At 40.6% G+C, this 21,943-nt stretch overlaps 2 protein-coding genes across 3 annotated transcripts in view; one reads left to right on the top strand and one right to left on the bottom strand.

Moving 5' to 3' along the window:
* The window catches only part of tesc (tescalcin), a 30,896-nt gene extending 29,629 nt beyond the window's left edge, over positions 1–1,267 (top strand). Inside the window, 1 exon segment of the mRNA NM_001078955.1 lies at positions 875–1,267. Coding sequence (NP_001072423.1) covers positions 875–952 — 78 coding nt within the window. The 3' untranslated portion in view covers positions 953–1,267.
* A 690-nt stretch (positions 1,268–1,957) lies between these two features.
* fbxw8 (F-box and WD repeat domain containing 8) overlaps positions 1,958–21,943 on the bottom strand; it is a 53,808-nt gene continuing 33,822 nt past the window's right edge. For both annotated transcript variants that reach the window (XM_018090604.2, XM_002938088.5), the window contains 6 exons: positions 13,560–13,756; positions 12,643–12,852; positions 7,487–7,614; positions 4,686–4,859; positions 3,858–3,974; positions 1,958–3,314 (listed from right to left, as the gene is read on the bottom strand). In XM_018090604.2, coding sequence (XP_017946093.1) covers positions 3,170–3,314; positions 3,858–3,974; positions 4,686–4,859; positions 7,487–7,614; positions 12,643–12,852; positions 13,560–13,756 — 971 coding nt within the window. In that variant the 3' untranslated portion in view covers positions 1,958–3,169. The remainder of the gene's footprint in view (positions 3,315–3,857; positions 3,975–4,685; positions 4,860–7,486; positions 7,615–12,642; positions 12,853–13,559; positions 13,757–21,943) is intronic.

Below are 21,943 nucleotides of genomic sequence, written 5' to 3'. Positions count from 1 at the left end.
CCATGGCATGACCCAGATAAGGGGCTGTATGTGCTTAAGGTTGGGTTTCCCTGTACACACAGATGTAGAACAAAGTCCATATATTTTGCACTCCAACCATCTAGATATCTGCATTCTTTAAACATAAAAATCATTGGACCAACTGGAACTGTAAATACTGGAGACAATAATGTTATCTGGTGGCTTGGAATATGAAGTTTAACAAGATAGCACAAAGAATGCAGGTAATGGGGGATAAAAGGGTGTTACCCTACATGCCAGTGAGCACAAAAGGGTATCTTATCTGTGCCGGACTCACCCATATTCTAGCCCATTTTAAAGCTTACACCCAAGGTAATAATAGATTTAATAAACCTGGACAGTTTATTAAAAGACATAATAGAGCCTGACATATGAGAAAGTAAATGTGTTTTTTCATTGCCCAACTACCTCTAGCAAGAACAGAAACTGCGCTACTACCATCAAAACCCAAACACCTTCTTATGGGGGACGTAACAAGCCTAAAGGAGTAAATAAAGCTTAGCCTTGTGTCAAAATGACAACCATCACCATCATGTTAAAGGGCCACTATAGATATAAATATTATAAATATATAGCAAATTGACATATACTTAAGGAATCTATCTGCACTGGCAATGAGAGTTTGAAAAGTGCAAATTATGGCCTTGTTTGACTAACCATGTCTGACTGGTCAGACCGACCGGCTCTAGTGTCTTAGTCTTAATGGGATTATAATACAAGGAACGCTAGTAGGAAAATATGAAGATGCTTGTGGCTGGCAGCCATATTGGGCAAGGACCTACTCATTGTGTTGATCTCACAGTGAATACAGTTATTAAAACTGATGGTGAATGGATGTTCTCTGTTTATCTAGATATGGGAGGGAATTGACATTGAGACAAAAATGCACATCAGATTCCTGAACATGGAGAGCATTCCATCCTGTCGCTGATCCCTGAGCCTCCTACCCACAGATCTTAGGAGGAATGGTTTGATTGACGAGCAGAAGAGGGGGCAGAGCAGTTGCTAGAGAAGTGAGGGGAGACCGCGCTGGTTAGGATACACAAGAGACCAATCACATGCTGTAATGAGCAGCAGAAGGGACATGGCAGTCTGTGGCAATTCTGAAGCGGAGGTGACACTACAGTCTATGCAAATTTGTATGTATATCTCGGTTCTATAGAGTATTTAAAACATTGATAAAGCTATATTAGCTGTATATGAAATTACTGATATTAACAAATCCACATTAAAAGGTTTGTGGTTATTTGTTTGGCTCTGTGCATTACTAATATAAAGCTGCTGTGCTCAGCATGTACTTATATACCTATCTCTTCTAAATCCAGCTTCTGGAGGAGCCACTGTGATGATACCCATGGTTACATCAGCCCCTTATCTATGTTGTAGCTCTGAGTCAGAGCAGGCTTCAGTAAATAGGCTGCTATAATTGCACTGAACCCTACGGGTGAGTCCCATAACCTCCACAGGGGAGCTGAGAGGCTGCAGAGACAATGATGGATGTAGGTGCTCACTATCTGAAGAGACCAGAGAGGGCAAAACAGCCTCAGTTCTACCCCCAACTGCGAAGTGACCCAAGGAGCCAGGATCACTCCAATTGGTTCACTGAACTTAATTCTCCCCAAAACCCAAATATTGCACTCTCTCCAAAAATTTCAGGTGACTACTATGGCCATGGCACCAAGCATGGACTCCCAAGAAGTGGAATCAGTAAACAAGCACTAGAGGCACAAGTTCTACACCTACAGTCAATATTATTTACTGTCAACAGTCTCAGTTATTTATTTCTCCTACCCAACTCCCACTTACTTAGCTTCTTGTATCCCCCCCCTGTCTTGGTACACCAACCTCCTCTAAAGACCTGTTTCTTTGCACTGACACTCCCTTTTATTTTTGAAAGTTGAGACTGGAGGAAGGAGTCAGTTTGGCAAATCCTTAAGGTGGTGCTACAAATATTTAATTGCACTATTCAACAGTCCAGGAAAAAATGTATTTGCAAATCAGTGACCTCTGCTCCAATACTTACCTATGGGGCAACACTCGGGTATACTGATTTTTATGCTAATCATCAGAAATAATTCTAATTGCCATAGGGATGATGGAAATTAGCCCCATTTTTTTGTCAATATGCCCCAATAGTTATTTTGTTACAAGACTAAAGGACATTCCTGTCTTCTTCTAAGGGGCATATTTATGAAAAGTCACAGTTGGCACAGTCTTTCCCCTAAATCAGCCCATAAATACAGCCTCCACTCTTCATGGAGCACCAGAAGTTAGGATGCTGCTCATTATTACCTAAAACAAAGCAACATCTCAGTAAGATCCATTTCTATTTATTCTACTAAACCATGGGATTCCAAATAGTCTGCTCTTTCAGGTAACTGGGTGTGTATAACGGGGCTGATTCTCAGTCAGTGGATAAACGCAGGCTCAGTATCAGCCGCTACACTTGGCATCAGCCTTTCCCTGTGCCTGCCCTTTGAGCCATTGTGCCTGGGTGCAGGCACAAGGAGAGGATTTTGGCTCCGAAATACATACTCTCATGTTTCAGCACCAAAATCCGCTATGCTTGCACCCTGGCTCTGAGCGCAGGGAAAGGCTGATGCCAGCATAGGGGCTGATTTTTGGCCTGCAAATAAACACTGGCCTAGAATCAGCCTCATCTGGCATTAGCCTAATACTGAACTGAAAAGGACACAATTATGTTTGTGGTGTTTGTATAAACAGATAAATGAGACCATAAAAGCATACAGTGGCCACACACATAATATAAACATGTATCAGATACTGTGTGTGTGTGGCAAGGCACTTTTTAGTCTTTTATCATAAGTCTTCAACTTGGGAACATTTCTTCCTTTACTTGCTTCTACTTCTTTATAAAGATCTTCATACACCTTGAATCACAAAGAAACAGCTTCCAAGGACAGAAAATGATTCCTGATGAAGTCCGGTACATTGGTGCATGTCATTGGAATAAATTGTAAAAACACATTATTTACAAATAAAAAATAATTTTAAAAAACTGCCGATAATGAAATGACAAGCAAATCTATTTACAATTAAATAATACAGCCAGCACTGTGCTACTATTCACGAAATTAACTCTGGAAACGCTGAAATATCCGGCAGCCCGCGTCTGATCTGCATCGTTTTACACCAGATCGTATGGAACGGCTAGGCCTATGTTGTAACTGTAACCTGTCACTTCACTGTAAGAAGAGGTACAAATTGGAAGGATGCCCTCGGTTGGCCTTTGATCCATTAAAAAGTCGTACACATTAATTGTGCCTCGATGCCTACACAGAAACAGAAAGCAACATTAGCTCCAGAAACAGCTAAAATGATAAAGACAGAGGTAATTTTGCCCCCCCCCCCCCCTCACAATTTATTCATTTTATTATCTGTGTTTTTTTAGTTCAGCATTTTTCCAGGTGGGAATTTCAGAAACTATTTGGTTGCTAGGATTTCATTGACCCTAGCAACCTTGCAGTGGTTTGAATAAGAGACTGACTTGAATATCAATAGGCGTGGGCCTGAATAGAAAGATAAGTAATAAAAAGTAACAGTAATAATAACATTGTAGTCTCAGGGAGCAATATTTTTGCCTGCTGGGGTCAATGACCCTCATTTGAATGCTAAAAAGAGTTAGAAGAAGGGGAAAAATGAAAAAACAAAAACTATATAAAATAAAAGACCAAACAAAAATTGTTAATAATTGATCTATACTAAATAATATACTAAAAGTTAACTTAAAAGGAGAAAGACCACAGGTTAGAAGCAGAAGGATCAAAGCTGGGGCAAAGTCAACGTGAAGATGTGGAATGTGGTTTCAGTATTACCTGCGGTGGGCTGTAAGATCATCGTCCATGATGCTGGCCCCCCGGGGGCTCTTATCGTCAGGAATGTTGGCAGTGATTAAGCTGTGTGAGTTGAACCAGACATAGCGCACAGGGTGCCTGGAAGGGGTGAAAAGCACAGTTCCAGTTACACTTATAGTAATAACCAAGAGGGAAGATGAGCATTACTGTTCAACAAATGCTGCAGCGTCCCTAGTTATGCTCTATGTCCTGCCTATTACATGTTGTATCTGTAATTCATGTACATGTGTATAATGGGAAAAGGTATACAAAGAGCTTTCTACCTGATATTCCTGCATCAGCTACCAGGGCACTGTGCCAATATGTGCAGGAATAAAAGATACAGCCCATAATACTATATAAAGCTGTAAGAGCTGGTACTGAAGAATCACAGCTATGCCACTTTACTTTGGGGCATTTGTCCTGTGGCGGAAGGACGTGGGGTTCCATTTACATTTTAGGTGATTTTTTAATAAAATGAAGTAAACTTCAATTTTGCAGCTGAAACGGCAGGTAGGAATTTGCGCAAGGAACATGCTAAAGGATAAAGTTACAGCACCCTCTAGTGCTATTTTAATGAATTACCTAAGATCTGACTGCTTCAGGAATCCAACCAAAAGCAGAGCCTGACTTAAGACTCACAACACACACACGCACTTAGATAAATGTCCTGGATAATGGAAGGGCCTTAAATATTGTTTCTTAATATTATCTTAAACAAAAACAAACTATTTTACATTTAATATGAGAAGAACACTATACACTGTGCAAGCGGTTTCCCCGCAAGCTAACGGCAGGGCAGTGTCGTACCGAGTGTGCATCTCCCACAGTTTGGTGCCCATTCTTTGGTCCCAGACACAGGTGAGCCCCTCTACTCCTCCGGACACTATCTTCCAGTCGTCCATTCGCACCGCTGAGACCCCAAGATGGTGCCCATAGAAGGAACAGAGGGATGTGCTGCATCGCATGTCATACACGCGGACTCTGAGAAACACACAGGGTAATAAAGATTAGCAGAGATTCACCCATTTTTGCCATTTAACACAAGATGGCAAAACACATAATAATAATCAGTTATAGCGATATAGGGTCCATTATCTGGAAACCCATTTTCCAGGAAGCTCTAAAATACAGATGCCATTTTCCATAAAGTCAGCAAAAATTTCTTTCTATTTTTAAAGGAGAACCAAACCCCCCTGGGTAGAAAAGTCCCACTCAACTGCACTCCATCGGCCCCTTTACCTCTCCCACCCCACACAGTCTGTTTCATAGAAAAGTGCTCTTATTTGAACAACTGAAATAAAAATGCAGCGCAGAAAGGCAGATATTGCAGACGCCATCTTCAGGAGTATGTGCAGTTGGAGCTAGTGTGGAATCAGCTTTAACTGCACAATATTCACCATGCTGCGCTGCATTTTTATTTCAGTTGTTCAAATAGGGGCACTTTTATATGAAACAGACTGTGTGGGGGGGGGAAGGTAAAGGGGTCGATTGAAGGCAAATGAACTGTAACAATAAAACAGTACTTTGTATTGGAGGCAAGTCATTCCTATTGGGTTTATTTCATGTTTAAATGTTTCTTTATAAGCTTATACTTTTTATCACAAATACATTTTTCTTCAGGAGATTGTTTTAGTTTCCAACACAAAACAAGCATGGGGAGAACATACAGAACTGAAGATAGTGTCCTTGCTGGAATTTAAGCCAGGACCCCAACACTACTTATTACTAACCCCTGTGGCCAAGCTGCTCACTACCCACAGAACTGCTGGAGGTTACAAAAACTGCAGTAACCATCTGTGCCCAGCTCTAAGTAAAGCAATAGGGGCAGGCAGTTTGGTTGCCCGAGCATCATTCTTTGTGCAGAACCACTCAGGAGTCAGTTATATGAACCCACTGGATTACAATCAGCGTTTCCAGGCAGAACATTTGATCTCCCATAAACACAGCGAGCATGTATTGGCTGGCCATCAGCTCACCCAAAGCAGATAATGGCCACCGCTAAAACTTTTGTCCTAATTGCAGACAACTGTCTGTGTGTGTCTGGCCAGAAAACTTTACCGCCACTTCTATGTTCTTACTGAGTTACAGAGCATCTAGTCACTATTTGCCATACTGTCCCTGCTTCATATCACTAAAGATATATTCAGACAGGCAAATGAGAAAGGAAAGGGTCAGAGGCTGGCAATCCATCACTGAAATTATACACTGCCCCCAAGGTATAAAAATGAAGGCTTCCAAAACGGACTGGTTCCAGCTAATTAGCAGACATTGTGCCATAGGCAAACAGACCCGAGTGCTTTTCCAACACTCTGTACTGGTCTCCAAGCCTTAAATGTAAAACTTTACTGGTAGATTGACAGATTCTGCTAAATGCACCATTCAAACTCCAAATCAGAGATCTCAGTGCTTAAATGTATGGAATAAACAGGACGCCGTGGTATTTTTTCTGATACAGCAAGTAAGTGAGTCTATTACTCCACCATAATCCATCTACATATGTCACCTGTGCATAGTCTCATTGTGTGAGCACAATACATTGTACTTTGTAGCCTACAGGGCTCATTAACAGGCTAATTAGCAAAGCAGGGAGTGGAAAGTGTGCAAGATAAGCTGTGAACTTGCACCAAGGCTTTATTGTCATATTTGTATATATGGTGAACATTAAATGTGCCATGGGGAGCTACCCAGGGGATCCCATAAGGGAAAATTCAATGCATATGTGTCCCAGATTAAAATTGCACTTGGTCTTGCTCCTGGGGTGCTGCTCACATTACCTTACCATTTCCCTATAGGCTGAAGAACTGGTGGAACAATAATGGGCATAGGCAGGGAGCCCTTACTAGGATCTACACGTTGGGCAGTACATATGAGCAAGGCAATACCGACTGCTTATTCACTGTTTGTTTAAGTGAGAATAAGCCATATTTTGTTGAGTGCAGTTTATCGAAATCTCATTAAGGCCAGCTCCACCCTCTTCTAGAGTTTAATTACACTACTTTTCTGAAACAGAAGTTTTATTTCAAATCATTAATTACAGGACATCTAATAACGTAGACAATGGCTATTAGATGTTGTGGTATTGGCACTATTTAATACTGGGTCTGCTGAAAGACAAAGGATTAGTGTTTAAAGGAACAGTAACACTAAAAAATGAAAGAGCTTTAAAGTAATAAAAATATAATGCACTGTTGCCCTGCACTGGTAAAACTGGTGTGTTTGCTACAATAACACTACTATAATTTATATAATAAGCTGTTGTGTAGCCACGGGGGCAGCCATTCAAGCTGGAAAAAAGGAGAAAAGGCACAGGTTACATAGCAGATAACAGATAAGCTCTATAGAATACAATAGTGTTTTATCTGTTATCTGCTATGTGCCTGTGCCTTTTCTCCTTTGAATGGCTGCCTCCATGGCTACACAGCAGCTTATTTATATAAATTATAGTAGACTTTCTGAATTAAACACACAAATGTTACCAGTGCAGGGCAGCAGCACATTATATTTTAGTTACTTTTATACACTTTCATTTTTTGGTGTTACTGTTCCTTTAACCCGGAATAGAAAGAGTACACATACATTTATCAGGATAACTTTAAAGTACAACCTACCTCCTATCCCTGTTTCCAGTCACCAAAAAGTTCGGAGGGCTGTCCTGAAGATTGATGCAGCTAAAGTCACCAGTTGAGTTGCCCAGAGTAGTAAGACACTGGCCAGTTTGCAGGTTATATACATGAATCTGCCAAAAATGGACATACAAGTGAAGATGAGCAATCAGTGGTGCCCAGCCAACAGCCTACAGTATATGAGCCCGCACTGGGACTGTGAGAGAGCTGGCCCACAGCCAACATTCAGAAGGGTGTTCACTATAACCCTCTGGCTATTTCCCTTCATTTGTCTGTATTTCGATGCTGTAATTATACAAGTAGTCAATAATATGAAATATTTAAAAAAAGGGTAACAATATTAACTTTTATTTTCATAAACATGACGTTAAGTGAGGTAAATTGCCCACAGTCCTTTATAAATGGAATGGAGTGTAAGAGTGAGGGTTCATAGTGCAGATGGAACTTTCCATTTCAGTGATTTTCTGGTATGCACATTATGCTTTTTCATTTCTTGGAAGACTGAAGTGCATTCCCCCCCCCCTTGCTGCTGCCAGTTTAGCAGTAAGATACAGCCATGCCCCAGCCCAGACAGCATTCTCCTCACTTGGTCTTGTTTGATACCATCTCCATCTCTCCCAAGTGGGACACTAACGTTTCAACTCATATATTTTAGATGTAACAAAAAAAAGTTTATGATACATGAATAATATATGTTTCATTTAAAAAGCAGCTCACTCCAATCTGATGTCATTTTTGACAATATGCCAGGAGAGGCTACAGGGCCAATTTGAGCCACACATAACTTATTGGATCTGCTTACAATCAGACAATTGCCTTCTGATGCCATTCTAGAGGTGACGGGAGGTTGGCAGTAGTAAACTTTCTTACCCGCTGCACTTAAGGGTTTTTTCTCTGCACAGTGTAACATTACCCACGAGAGTTATTACAGAAGCACTTATTGCCTCAAAGCAATGCCTTGCTTGATCAGAAAGAAGAGGTATAAAGTGATGAAAGTTTCAACCACTGTATCTGTATCAGAAACACTAAACAAAAGGTTATGTCACCAGAATGAGAAGTGTTAATTATAATAACAGTCTAAAACTGCTAATATCTAAAAAAAAAAAAATTAACATTGAAAATTGATGTCAATTTCAAAAGATGAAGCACTCAGAAAATAAATATAAAACATATTCAGTTTGGTTTAGATTCCCTCTGAAGCAGGAGAAGAGAGAACTATACGGAGGCGTGGGAGCCACCAGGGAGAAGATGCCCAGGTTATTGCCCCACTGGGGTGTATAATTACAGCAGGAAGGTATAACAAAGTAAATCCACTTCTCCCACTCACATGCAGATGGAAATGTGAAATCAGGTTACTCACAGTAGACAGTCACTAAATAGCCCAAGATTTACCATCACTTTTAAAGGGGGATAGGTTTACACTTTTTTTTTTTGAATAATAAAATTAAATGTAGTTCAATGGTTATTTGTAAATATATTTGAAACTAAAAGCAGTAGTGTGTGTCCCGCTATGTACTGCTAGTTTGACCCTTGAAACAATGTAGAAGAAGCCAGCTCCCCTCTAGCCATGACTAAAGGTGGCCATACACAGGCAGATTTAAACTGTCCATTCGAGTCCTTCAGACCAATTTAGCAGCTTATCTGCCTGTGTGTGGGGCCCTCCATCAGGCCTGCTCAACTGATATCTGTCCGAAAATCAGCCAAATGTCAATTGGGCAAGTTTGACTTTCCTCTTGGCCTGTATGTGTAAGGGCTCTGGCACACGGGGAGATTAGTCGCCCGCGATAAAACTCCCTGTTCGCGGGCGACTAATCTCCCCGAGTTGCCTACCCCTGCCATCCCACCGGCGAACATGTAAGTCGCCGGCGGGATGGCAGATGCGGCGGCGCGATTTCGGGCAAATCGCCGAAAAAGACTTGCGAGTCTTTTTCGGCGATTCCCTGAAATTGCCCCGCCGCGTCTGCCATCCCGCCGGCGACTTACATGTTCGCCGGTGGGATGGCAGGGGTAGGCAACTCGGGGAGATTAGTCGCCCGCGAACAGGGAGTTTTATCGCGGGCGACTAATCTCCCCCGTGTGCCAGAGCCCTAAAGGTGGCCATACACGAGGCGATTTCGCACGTTGTGCGATGAACGATTATATCGACAAACGATCGTATGGCGATCGAGTTCCCATACGATATGCCATCCACGGGCAACGATAATTCGGGAAAGATTTCGTCGCATCATTATCGTAAAATACGTACGATCGTACATCTACGTATGATCGAATGTCGTTGACTTCCGCTGCTGGCAATCGTTGAAAGACAAATGTCTGACACTCACACCAACTGGCAGATTTTATCGTTAAACGACCAAAATTTTTAAACCTGGCCGATCGATTTTGGGGACGATAATGTCGGCTCGTTTAGTGGGCCGACGATCGTTCGTACACCACCAACTATACGATAACTTAACGATAGCATCGGATCGTTCGGGAATCGGTCGTTTGTAAGTAAAAAATCGGTCCGTGTATGGCCACCTTTAGTTGAATAAAAACAAGATTTACTACCAAATAAAGCCTGTAAGCTGATAGTGTGCATAGAGGCTGCCTAATAGCCAATCTTAGCCCTTATTTGGCTACGAGTAAGAAAGGTTGGGGACCCCTGCTATAATGAATGCTGGTTATATTCCCACAGGGCATTGCATACTTCTTTCCAGCTTTAATATATAGTTAGCTTCTACTACACTGTTTCAAGAGTCAGACACTGCAGAAAAATAAAAGAGACTACTGCGTTCAATAGCAATAACCTGAAAACTGCAGAAAATATTACATGAATGTATATTGGAAAGTTGTTTAGAATGAAATTTTTTTTCATTATGCACAGCAAAGGATAACATTGCTTGATTACTGAAGCAGGGATTCTAGCTCCATCCCTCCAGTTTCCCAGCATTACTGCTGCTGGGAGCAACTTCTGGAGAGATTCGGAATTATTTGTCTGACAGTACAAACATGTTGTCATTGCCCCCCATGCAACAGAAATGACAAAGACAAGACAGAATTATGATCTATTAACCCACGCTGCACTGATGTAAATTCTTATGCAACAGTTTTTTCAAATGCTTTTCCCTATTTGTGTGGCTTCTCCCTAACTGTGTGGCTGTGGCCAATCAGAGAAGTTTTCCCTCCTTAGGGTGCATGAAATAATTATACTAAGAGCAGCAACAGACTGATTCACAGGGTGATGTCAGCTGGGAAAGCAGTGCCAAGTACCAGTCCTCTGTCCCCAGCACATTGCAGCCATCTGGATTACTTAATTTCTGGAGATGGGATTCGTTTACACGTTAATGATTATCTTAACCCATTTAGGCATAGGCTGTACAGTGGGTAGTTTCATAACAATGGCTCTGTGCTATCTATAGTGAAACCATACTAACAAGACAAGAACATTTGTGCTTATTTATAATCAAGTGTATAGACATGGGCTAATATACCTAATCAATAACTTTATCTGAAAATTCTTTACAGAGTTTAAGATAAGGAGCATATCCCTGAGTTAATAGAATAACATTGTGCAACTAAAGGCCACCTAATGTGATAGATACAGGTTGGTGGTCATCTATTCCTAAGTGTCAGTGTCACTAAACTGACCCCTACTGATTCCCCTCAGCTCACTGATACCTTCCCTTCCCGATACCCCAATACACTTACTGTGATATACTGGTCTCACACATCACATGGTGCTGGGCAGACTGGAGCACTTTATATATTTAATATGTAGCCTTTACCATAAATCATCACATTCCTCACCATAATACTTCTGCTGGCCTCTTTGGAAAGGAACCCACTGATATTTCTTTAAATATCTTGTTTCTTGTTCACCTTGAAATGAACTTAAATCCCCATATGCAATAAAAGACACTAAGTTTGCCCAGGAGCAGTAACCATAGCAACCATTAAGATTTAATTTTGAACAGGTGTCCAGTAATTCGTACCTGCTGATTGGTTGCTAGAGGTTACTGCTCCTAAGCAAACTTGGTGCTTTTTATTGCATAACCCCCTTAGTATGATGTAGCGAGTATTCTATGACAGTTGGTCTTCATTTTTTATTAATTGTCTCTTTGGAGTTACAAAACTTTTTGTTCAACTCTCCAGTTTGAATTTCAGCACCTATCTGGTTATTATGGTCAAAATTACCCTAGCAACAAGGCAATGGTTTGAATGAGACCAACTGAAAAGTTGCAAAGAATTGGTCATTTTATAACATACTGAAAGTTAACTTAGGTGAAATACATTTTTTTCTATCTCTAAACAACCCCCAGTATAGCAAGCCTTAGTCCCTGCATTCAGTCTGATCTTGTTTCTGATTTATAAGTTGAAATCTTCAGGTCCTTACCTCTTCTTTCTGGTACAGTGTGAAGCCTTACCTCCTCTTCCTGTTCAGCTCTCCTCATCTCTCTGACTACAGGGTAGCCGAGGAGGAGAGCCTTCTGTGCATGCCTGACAGAGAAGCAGCTTTCTGGGAAGGCACAGAGAAGCAGGAGCCAGTGCAGCAGCAGTTTTTTTCGGTGCCCACACATACCTGCCTGACTCACTGTGCCTTCCCAGAAAGCTTCTTCTCTGTCGGGCGTGCACAGAAGGCTCTCCTCCTCGGCTACCCAGTAGTCGAAGAGATGAGGAGAGCTGAACAGGACGAGGGGGCAGGGCTTCTTGCTGTACCAGGAAGTAAAGGAAAGGAGCTGGAGATTTCCACTTATATGTCAGAAACCAGATCAGACTGAATGCAGGGACTAAGCTATGTTATTCTGGGGTTGTTAAGAGTAATTTTAAAGATATGAAAAAAAAAAAAAAGGTTTACGTCTTTTTTGAGCTCTGTCAGATCTTGTGGCTGTACCTGTATATAAACATATAATCCATTATAACATCAAGCACAAAACTTTATGGGAAAACCTACACACTAACCATAAAAATAAAAACCCTAAACTTCTCAGAACACAAACTATAAATCTGATTGGTAAATCCCTTGAAACTACCCCTTTGGGGACATTAATAGGATGCTTGTTGAAATGATGAACAAGAAACACATTTAAAGGAAAGCAAGACCACGCAGGAGAGAATGCTAATGGTTGCGTTAAACATACACCATTCATATGTTTTACTACCTTGTTGCCATGATTAGAGAACCAGCCGAAGCTTTTAACACCAAATGCTGCATGAGTAGGAGAGACATCCAAGCAGGTCACTGGATGGCCGTATGTTGAGTGCAGAACTTTTTCAGGTTCTTCTGGCCTCAAAAGGTAAACCATTTCCTCGGCAGCGGCTATGGCCAAAGGGTGTCCTCCAGAGCCATGAATCAGATGAAGGAAATTCACCTACAGCAGTGTGCAACATGGGAAATGACCACAGACTGAGCAGTACAGTCAATGAAAACAATCAATCCAACAACAGCAGTTTGGATTATCCCTGCCTAGGTACATATAGACCGAGCTGAGGTGTTCAATATGGAGTAAAGCTGGTCATACAGATGTTATAGATTTTCAGTACATGTATGCTGGACCAACAATCCCCACCAAAATCTATGTACTATGGATACAGATATTCGGACTCGCCATGTTGACCAGTGTCTGGTGCATTTGCAGGTGAAGAAGTGAAGCTGCAACTTCTCTGCCCTTCCTGCTGATTTAATCATTTGCGTTGCTGACCCATATGAGCAGAAACACAGAAAGGTGGCCATCCTGTATAATATATATTATATATATATATATATATATATATATATACATACATATTTATATATATATGCCTTAAGAGAAAGATTTTCTACAGATTACCCAGTACTAAATTATTGTAAATCCCCAGTCAAATCAATGGAAGACAGAAGGAGAAGGAGGTTGGGCATTTCTGCTTTGCCTAATGGAACTGTGAAGGAGGGAAACTGCTTAAACAACTAGAACATAGTGCTCTGTGCTTTTAAGTGCATTAAAGTACCCAAAACTTGGTCCAGGCAAAGCAAAAACTATTTTATAATGCAAATAATCCATTAACAACAAATATATCTCTAGAGATAATGGCAGCTTACCAGCTTCTGGGTCTGGAAGTGGCAGGTGCTGCGCCAATACCCTCTCTCATCAGGGCACTCTACTTTGATCTGAAATCCTGATGCGGTTGCTATAGCAGCAGATTCTGGGCAAAGGGCTAGCGTTTGTATTTTCTGATTGTGCTGATAATGATGAATAGGTTCCTGGCCAGCCTGCAGGCTCCAAACATCAACGGTACCTAGGGGCATAAAAGATACAAATCTTGATAAAAAAGCAACTTTTACTTGGAAAAAAAGAACCTGTACAACTGCGCACCTGCCAATGTAATGCACTTCCATTCAGTTTTTGTATTGTGGTCTTGTTTTATAAAATGCAATATATTGACATCCCACACATTCTTCCTTTATCGGACATTTGAGTATTTTTTATAAGTTAAGTATTCTTTTAAGGTGTCTATAACATAACACCATTCCTGGCTGGATGGGCTCTCCTGCTCTACTCTGGTTATGGAGGGCCAGCAGTAACCCTGTGTATAGGAGGTGGTTAATCACACACAGGGGTATATTTATTTGCTGTTTAAAAGGTTTAAGCAAAAGCTATGGTTGCAGAATGATAACTCCAACTAGCTCGGTAGGCACAAAAAATGCTGGCAAAATAACACTGGCCTGGGATGGAAGAAAAGCAAAAGAACTACATTCCTACAAAAATGATAGTGATCATATACTGTCCGGCATTCCCAGAGTTCATCTTTTTCCACCTTTTGCCACAGATCTTACCTCTCCTACAAATACTACCTCAGGCGGCAGTGTAACAAATTTACAAGCCTTTTAAATATATGATGTTTAATCTTCCTGTAAATGCTCTGATCATAAGGGAACACCTAGAATTCAGGGTCACTATATAGAATTTAAGCCTTTTACTGCCAGCTGGGACCCCCATAGGACAGTGGACATTGAAATGTAGAGTCGACAACACTGACAGCTCCGTAGATTGCACAGTCTATATAGCAGGCAAGTGGTTATGTCTTAAAAGTAGCCTTAATATAAATGCATAGGCATTTTCTGAGAATCAGCAATGCAGCAGTCGTCTGGCACATGTCCTGCAGTATATGAATAACTTCATAATGCCTTTTCATATATATAATGGGTTATTGTTTGCTTGAATTATATAATTAAGACCTCTTTGCACCCAAGCTTTGCCATAAAGCAAAATAGAGCTTTGCTGCGCAAGAAGGAAAGGCAAGCCAGGAGGAGCACACTCTAATACATAAGCATGGAATTATTCTAAATGTACAGGTATGGCATCTCTTATCCAGAAATGAGAATGCTCCAAATTACGGGAAGTCCATTTTAACCAAATAATTCTTAATTTGTAAAAAATGATTTCCTTTATTTCTGTAATAATAAAATGGTACCTTGTACTTGAGGGTAAAGCTATACACGCACCGATATAATTGTGCAAAATGTAGTTTCATATGATTTTTGGACCGTGTGTGGGCTCCAAGTTATCACCCTAACAATTTGCATACCATGGTGACCGGTTGTTTAGTTGATCTTACAGGCTAGAAAATTTTGGCCACATTACTATAAAATCTGTGCATGTATTGTGTATGCGACAATATCCTTGGGGAACCTACAATGCATTTCTGAGAAGTCATTTTCATAAGATTGTGTCAGGCAACTATTTCACGTTCAGAACATCCTCTGATTTGTTATTTTTATTACTTTAATCCTACAATTTCAATGTGAAAGTTAGTTTTAGAATATGAACGTGTTCAGCTTTACTAAGCGATTATTTAATGCTTAAATCTTAGTAAAAAAACTGAAATCTGAAAAACCTCAGGTCCCAAGCATGCCACATAATAGATCCTACAGTGGTGTGAAAAACTATTTGCCCCCTTCCTGATTTCTTATTCTTTTGCATGTTTGTCACACAAAATGTTTCTGATCATCAAACACATTTAACTATTAGTCAAAGATAACACAAGTAAACACAAAATGCAGTTTTTAAATGAGGGTTTTTATTATTTAGGGAGAAAAAAAATCCAAACCTACATGGCCCTGTGTGAAAAAGTAATTGCCCCCTGAACCTAATAACTGGTTGGGCCACCCTTAGCAGCAATAACTGCAATCAAGCATTTGAGATAACTTGCAACGAGTCTTTTACAGCGCTCTGGAGGAATTTTGGCCCACTCATCTTTGCAGAATTGTTGTAATTCAGCTTTATTTGAGGGTTTTCTAGCATGAACCGCCTTTTTAAGGTCACGCCACAACATCTCAATAGGATTCAGGTCAGGACTTTGACTAGGCCACTCCAAAGTCTTCATTTTGTTTTTCTTCAGCCATTCAGAGGTGGATTTGCTGGTGTGTTTTGGGTCATTGTCCTGCTGCAGCACCCAAGATCGCTTCAGCTTGAGTTGACGAACATATGGCCGGACATTCTCCTTCAGGATTTTTTGGTAGACAGTAGAATTCATGGTTCCATCTATCACAGCAAGCCTTCCAGGTCCTGAAGCAGCAAAACAACCCCAGACCATCACACTACCACCACCATATTTTACTGTTGGTATGATGTTCTTTTTCTGAAATGCTGTGTTACTTTTACGCCAGATGTAACGGGACACGCACCTTCCAAAAAGTGCAACTTTTGTCTCGTCGGTCCACAAGATATTGATCTTGGCAATCATTGAGATGTTTTTTAGCAAAATTGAGACGAGCCATAATGTTCTTTTTGCTTAAAAGTGGTTTGCGCCTTGGAAATCTGCCATGCAGGCCGTTTTTGCCCAGTCTCTTTCTTATGGTGTGTCGTGAACACTGACCTTAATTGAGGCAAGCGAGGCCTGCAGTTCTTTAGATGTTGTCCTGGGGTCTTTTGGGGCCTCTCGGATGAGTTGTCTCTGCACTCTTGGGGTAATTTTGGTCGGCCGGCCACTCCTGGGAAGGTTCACCACTGTTCCATGTTTTTGGCATTTGTGGATAATGGCTCTCACTGTGGTTCCCTGGAGTCCCAAAGCTTTAGAAATGGCTTTATAACCTTTACCAGACTGATAGATCTCAATTACTTTTGTTCTCATTTGTTCCTGAATTTCTTTGGATCTTGGCATGATGTCTAGCTTTTGAGGTGCTTTTGGTCTACTTCTCTGTGTCAGGTAGCTCCTATTTAAGTGATTTCTTGATTGAAACAGGTGTGGCAGTAATCAGGCCTGGGGGTGACTACAGAAATTGATATTGAAATTGAAAATTGACATTGATAAACCACAGTTTTTTTTCTCCCTTAATAACGTAAACCTTCATTTAAAAACTGCATTTTGTGTTCAATTATGTTATCTTTGACTAATAGTTAACGGTTTTTGATGAGCAGAAACATTTAAGTGTGACAAACATGCAAAAGAATAAGAAATCAGGAAGGGGGCAAATAGTTTTTCACACCACTGTATATAGTTTTTCCCCCAAAATTTTTTTACGTGATACATTTGCACATATACAAGGAGTCCCAAGGTGCCAGCACTCAAATATTATTATATGAAATTGAAGGTTTACAACTCTCTTTTAGTGAAACAGAAGTGATTTATTATTTCAATAAATTAATTGAATTAATAACCAGTGTGTTCTGCCCTTTAGCATCAGCTCCTATGACAAACATTTCTCATTTTCTGCTTTGTGGTTTCAGACATCTCCAAAGTTTAGCTTCTCAACCGCTGCCGACAGAACACTGGGCATGCAATGTGCCACTGACACTCAAAAGATGGAATAACAAGATCCAAGATGGCAGCTCCTGTGGACAACTTTGAAAGCTTAGATCACTGCTGTTATACGGTTGCTGAACCTTTGGGCTGGTACAGAAAGTTTATTGTGTACAACACAGCATTCTTAGCCATATCAATTTTAGTTGTTCTTTTTATTCAACAGAAGTTGGATGCAAGGCTTTCTAACTATGGAGCCCAAGTACATCAAAGCCTCAGAACTGTGAAAGTGCCATAACACGATAACTTAATTAATGGAAACACTTAAATCCGAGACCTAGATCTGTTCTGAAACCAGTTAGACAATTATTTACCTTTTAAGCAATTAATGCAATTACTATTTTGTGAAGTTGTTATCCAAGGCAAAGTTCTGCTGAAAGCGTCGGAGCTCCTTGGAGACGTGCGATACCCGAAGTTCATCTTTAGACGAAAGGCGTAATTGCATCTTTGGCTCTGTGCTCTCCATACACGGCAAGTAATTGTTTAGGCAAATAGATTAATTTAAATATGCATTGCTAATAATAAAAGCAAATGACCTCCATTATGTTTGTCGCTCCCAGGCTGATCAGTATAAATCTTCCACCCAAGACCCATTAGGTTGGTGGGGAGGCGTGGATGGTTCGCATTACTTCACAGCAGTAGCACTTTTTAGACATCAAACGGCACTTTTTGAAAGCAAACATAAATCAGCTTAAACTCATTAGGTACCATTTGCTCTGCTTACGGTTTCATTATTGCTCTCCTTTGGGAAAAGCAGCTGGCATCACTACTCGATCCATAATGATTTATTTTTTTTAACACTGAACTTTAACAAGGGTGAAAGGCTTGTGATGGATTGATATGGGATTTTTGTTTGATAGAAAAAAACCTAGTCTGGAGCAAAGTTGTCCAAGGCTTCTTTTTTATTGGAGTCCTTCTCAGTTAGCAACAGATTGATTAAGCACTTCTGCAATGGGAAGTTCATATTTAAAATGCCATCCCTACTGGCCCCCAACAGGCACAACAACAGCAGATGTTTGTTGTAATGACAGTTACTATTAAAACTATGAATTATTGATAACGTTAGATAGCTATCTATATTGTATACTATGTAGAATACAAGTGAAGGTGGCCATATATGGGCCAACTTTGGCTACTTGAGACTAACAGCAAAAAGGAGAAGTTGTGTTCAACACCAAATTCTTAGCAGGTCTTGCAATGAGGCCGTGACCACAAAATTCACAGAGCATTTTTGGTGAATCGGATGGAAGTGGGTGTGGGAACTGGCCAGACCATGAATGACTTTAAAGTAGTTGGCCAGCTCCAATGTGTTGCAGTGTGTGGATGGACAATCCCTGTTTTGTTTAAGGGTGAAGGACATTTAGTGGCTCATATGCCCATATTGATGATGGGTGAGTGAAGAGGACCTTATAGTTTGGTCTATTTGAGACTTGGCCTGTGTATGGGGCCAAAACTAACAAGACTAATTAGTCTGTGTGCCAACACTATTTGGCTGGGGATTGGCCATATAACTATTAGGCAGCTTTAAAACTCCCATTACAGAAGCACCACTTCGAACCCTCTGTCAAAGGGCATGCTTAATCCAATATGGACCAACATATCTGAAAAGAATACAATTATTTGCCAACCCAACAAAACAGGCAGATCTATACATGTATGAGCAGCTTAGGTTGTGAATTATGACCCGTAACAAACTGATAAATCAATTTTGCGATATTTTGGCCCCTGCACTGCCCCACTTGCCTCGCACCTCAACCCCATGAACTGGACTCCTGCAAAGGGTTAGCTTTCAGTGTGCATGCTCAAAATAAGTATCTTATTATATAGCTCTTAGCAAACACAATGCGGTCTTACAAAACCTCTCTGTGATATTGGGACGTAGGAAGCAAACACATTTCATTATGAGACTAACATAAACAACAGTTTCTACAGTGTCACTACTGTGATGGTCCATTTAAGAGTTGGTTTTTAAATATGTCATGATTAAAAAAAATACACATATTTAAACAGACAGAAAACCTAGCGGAACTTTTTGATAAGGCAGTGCTCCCCCTTACATTCAGTGGGCAATGTAGGGAATGAGGTGCAATGTATGAAAGCTACAGGCTCTCTGAATTCCCACTAAGGTGGCAGAAAGCCAAACGGCACCAAGCCTGGCAGCAGATGGGGTCTTGGCATTGCCCTGCCAGTTCATGCATTAGCAGCATCTGCTCATTACCTGGCACAACTGACTCTTCTGCTTCCCTCCTCCTGTTTCCTGCCCACCCATGATCTCCAGGCAAAGCAACTAAGAAGAGCATTTGTATTTTATTATGCAGGGTTGAATAAAAGCACATTCACTCATAAATAAATAAATAGGTAGGTAAAGCACTAGTTGGCAGGGACAGCAGGAGTCGGGGAAAAGAGTGGTGCTCCAGATATCTAGGTAGAAATAATCCTATTCATCTGCAGAAAAATAAATCTTACAGCCGTGAGGAGTCATTGTGAAATTACTCTTATGCATTCACTACAAGCCAATGATTAGAAGCCTATCAGGGAGTCCTTTAATGAACAGCAGATTTAAATCATATTAATCAACAACACAGAAAGGCACGGGCACAGATAAAAGACTTTTAGGGGTGGCACAATTTCTATGCTGTACATGATTACAGGATATTTAAAGCTATTTTCTATCTTACTTGAGTCAACGGGGTTAACGTTCTGTAATATTTTGCCATGTCTTAAAGACAATGTTGGCTTGCGCTCCTGCCTGGCATTGAAACGCTGCTTAGCTACAAGCCTCAAAAGAACTGACAATGAGTTTAATGGGTGCTGAGCTTCTATGCTTTCTAATGCTCAGGAACAAACACACGGCAGCCAACAAACTCGTCCACTTACAAGAAAATGCTGCTCTGCGAATAATGTACCTCAGGACTAATACATTTTCAAATATGGGGGTTGCTTCTGCCTTTCTATTAAACCTTTATGGTCAATGCAGCCAAGATAGAGACATTTAACAATATCCCCCTTATTGGAGAAATTGCCCATGAAGCAGGCTGGAGAGAACATCTAGAAAGCACTGTATGAATTCTCATTTAGTATTGTTTTCTCCATTTTAACATACAATGCATAATAACAAAAAGAGGAGGTGCCCTGCAAATAATAAACTCTAACATAACTGTTACACCTGGATCATCAGTTATCATTTTTATCACTTACTCCCAATGCTGACAGCCAAAGTTTTCTTCAATATTCCGTTAATGAAATCTTAAAGTGATACTGACATGAAAAAAATTACTCTTTAAAATCTTGTACATTAAAAGTTGCCTATAGGTCAGTTGATCATTTTTCCCTGATAGGGCTGCTTTTGTAAGTAATTGTTACTTGGAGTTCCTAAACCTGACAGTTTTGACTGTCCCTTTTCAACCTGTCCATTATAGCTTCTAATGCTAACAGACTCCTGCTGCACAAATATGGCAGCCTCCTCATAGAGGAATTTGAGGGATCCGTTAGGTAATGTAAAAGCACGGGGCAAATAGTTTAAAGGCAAATTTATAAACAGCATGAAAAGAGAATGTTACGATGTAAAAACAGGTTTCATTTTTGGTGTCAGTATCTCTTTAAAACCCAGTGTTAAAAGTAGTTAGTTTAAGTGATACATTTACTTTTACTTTCATATTACTATTGTGGAGTTCAGCAACAGTACTAAAAAACTACAGCATGGGGTAAATAATAAACAATTACATGGGACAATTAAGGAGACAGCTCAGCAAAGCAACTTAAATAACACAGTAGCCATTAAGGGGAAGCGTGTGGACTATGCATACCTTTAGAAAAGGCAGCTGGACTCCCCATTATGAAGCACAGGAAAACTTTCCCAAACTAGAACACATGAAGATGAATGGCTAAAGAGCAGCCGAATATGCAGACTGGATAAAATAGAGGGGACACATCTAAGCTAGAGAATGACAGGTAAGTAGGGAATGGGCAGGGCAGGTCACTGCCTCCCTCATTCCCTCACATTAGCAGCCCCTGGGTAGTGTGAGGTGCTATACTAACAAAGGACTAGGAGCCCAATAATGAGTGGACATCTGCTTCCCTGTTTAACATGCTACAAAATGGAGTAATGAATCAACCCACCAGATGCCACTGAATGTAGAGGGTTCATAGAATGATAGGTTACACTGCTTATGGCCATGTAAGGGTTTACAAGAAGACTACAGGTCATGTAACTAATCAGATATATACTAGAGCAGCTAGGAAACTATTTAGAAAGGCCTTAATAATCAAAAGATTGCCTGAAAGTGATAGAACCTGTCTATGAGACAGAGACTTAGCTTTGAAAAATACTATAAAGCAATATGTTATTAAGCTTTAAATAAAACTCTAAAAAAGAAAACAGGTTCCAGATTCAGTCATGTGCCCACTGTCATGAACCTGGATGGCCACATTCTTTCTAATTACTTCCTTACCCAATCATGTACTAGAGAAATGAACTATCGAGTGGCCCTCAGGGGACCTAGCCTTGTAGCGTAATGGCACTGGGAGCTAAGCCAGATAAAGGTAATCGGTACAGGACTACTCCTCCAGGCATGGCATTATAATGTGCTGGAAAACCCCAATATTTGCTCTCATAGCCTATTCAGCTCAACAACTGTTTAGGGCTCTGGCACACGGGGAGATTAGTCGCCCGCGACAAATCTC

Source organism: Xenopus tropicalis, chromosome 1, assembly GCF_000004195.4.
Source record: "Xenopus tropicalis strain Nigerian chromosome 1, UCB_Xtro_10.0, whole genome shotgun sequence".
NCBI lineage: Eukaryota > Metazoa > Chordata > Amphibia > Anura > Pipidae > Xenopus > Xenopus tropicalis.
This window is presented reverse-complemented; position numbering and strand designations above follow the sequence as displayed.